The sequence below is a fragment of the Plectropomus leopardus genome, unplaced genomic scaffold (assembly GCF_008729295.1).
Source record: "Plectropomus leopardus isolate mb unplaced genomic scaffold, YSFRI_Pleo_2.0 unplaced_scaffold1964, whole genome shotgun sequence".
Lineage (NCBI taxonomy): Eukaryota > Metazoa > Chordata > Actinopteri > Perciformes > Serranidae > Plectropomus > Plectropomus leopardus.
This window is the reverse complement of record NW_024621207.1, coordinates 1-2081: the sequence shown is the minus strand read 5'-3', so window position 1 is coordinate 2081 and position 2081 is coordinate 1. Positions and strand designations below refer to the sequence as shown.

At 46.5% G+C, this 2081-nt stretch overlaps 1 protein-coding gene across 1 annotated transcript; it reads right to left on the bottom strand.

The window, feature by feature from the left end:
- Nucleotides 1-458: 458 nt before the first annotated feature.
- Nucleotides 459-2058, bottom strand: LOC121965334 (zinc fingers and homeoboxes protein 1-like; the record flags this gene model as incomplete). Its single annotated transcript, XM_042515490.1, has 2 exons — nucleotides 1439-2058; nucleotides 459-663 (listed from the first exon to the last, which is right to left on the bottom strand). Coding segments are annotated over exons 1-2 (765 nt in total), but the record flags the coding sequence as incomplete, so codon positions are not given.
- Between the last annotated feature and the right edge of the window lie 23 nt (nucleotides 2059-2081).

The following is a 2081-nucleotide window of genomic DNA, read 5'->3' as shown; positions in this document are numbered from 1 at the left end:
CAGAAATCGCTCCAACACAACAAAATATTGAATTATCAATTTAAAAACTGTGGGAAGAGAGGAGCTAAACAAAACAAAAGCACCAATTGAACAGATAACTCCATCATCTATGAAATCTGATGAACGGCTCTCCGTCTGCCAGCTTCAGGCTGATCGCTCCAGCGCTCGTCTTTAAACTCAAAGAGAAGAAAAGCTGTGATCGGACTCTCGAGGGGTTAAAGGGTCTTTGATACAACAGGCTGAGAGAGATCTGAGTTCACCGGAGGATCCAGAAAACACGACAGAAAAACAAAGAAATGTTAAAATCTGTTTCATCGCTTTCATTTCTCTGCTGTGCCTCACACACTTAACTCAGCGTCATCTTTCACCCGCTGCGTCTTTGTCTGATTCCCTGACGTAAATGTGACTCCGCTCATCTTTCAGACATTCACAGCAGTCAAAAAAACAACAAAAAAAACATGAGGGACAAAAGTGTAACGTGAAGCCAAAAACAGGGCGTGGATGTGATGTGAAAGGAACGCTGGCGAAGCACCGACCTCCTCGGGCGTCCAGCTGACGCCGTGTTTCAGCCTCTGAGCAGAAAACCAGACCTTGATCTGCTCCTCGCTGAACTTGGTCTGCGAAGACAAGCCCATGATCTCCGACACGGAGGGATACGGAAACCTGCGGCACAAAAATCACAGTTTGATCAGTTTGTTTTCTGCACACTGAAACCACAGAGTGATTAACCCTTTGAAACCAGAGCAAACTGGTTTGATTTCACGGGGAGAAGGCGACAAGCAACGAGACGTGGTCCGAAGATGAGCAAGAAATTGGTAGCAAACTTGAAAAAAAAAACATCCCCTGAAAAAATGACCTTAAATTATATAATATATATATATATATTATATATAATTATTTTTTTTAAAAAAATATCATCTTGCTAACTTGGTTTTTGCCAGTTTTCAGAAGAATCAAATCAATTTGCTCAAGATTTGAAGAATCAAATTCTTTACTTTACTGCATTTCTTTAAAAATGCTAAGGAAAAAAAAGTTGTTGGTTTTTTTTTTTAAAAAGGCCATTTTTGAAGAAAATGGCCTTTTTATTTTATTTCTGTTTTAATTTTTGAATTCAGTGATGTTAAAAAATGAATATCCAGTGGCTGTTAGAATATAAATACTGATGTATCTTTGCTTCCACACGTTTGAGATGAGAATGATTATTTGGTTTTTAGTTCTCGGCAGTTGCTGGTTAATTTCCTGTGGATCGTCTGATTGTTGCAGCGGGGAGACGGATTTAACATGAAGTTTTGCTCTTTTCATTGAATTTTTTCAATAAAAAAATACAGAATAACTTCAGCTGTATTCTTTACGAGACAACATGCAGAAACAACATGATAAAGTTGTTTTTGAAATAACACCCCCTCGTCATGGCGACAGACCCTCCTGACGCCGTTACCTGTTGTAGGCGCTGACCAGCAGGACGTTGTTGTCCATGGCCGTGTTGTAGGTGGGGATGCTGCTGATGGGGATGAGGAGCTGCGTCTGCGTCGGAGTGCAGTTCTGCTGGTTCTGCAGCGCCGACAGAACCTGAGCCAGCGTCCCGGGAGGCAGCACGGCGCCGCCGCCCGAGCCGCCTTTAATCTGCAGCACGTTGGGGCTGTTGACCACGATGCTCTGCGGGACGGCCTGGACCTGCACCGCCGTGGAGACGGGGATGAGGCGAGGGGCGACGGGGGTCATCGGGGCCGGTGACAGCGTGGGCGGCTCCTTGTTCTCGTCGTCTTCGTCGTCGCTCTCCACTTTGATGACGTCGTCGACGGCCATCATTTTGTGCGAGGCGGTGAACTTCTTGGGTTCCGGTCGGCTCTTGATCCTCATGATGGGCGTCTTGCTGAGGGCGATGCTTTTGCGGGACGTCTCCTCCGCCTCGTCGTCCTCCACTTTGACGAAGCTGCCGTCGAAGGTGAGGTCGTTGACCGTCTGCTGGAAGATGGTCTCGTTGTTTCGCTTCACCATCGTGCGGGTGAAGTTGTCCTCGCCCGGGTGGAGGCGGGCGTTGTGGGCCAGCAGGGTGTCGTAACTGGACGGGGAGAAATGAG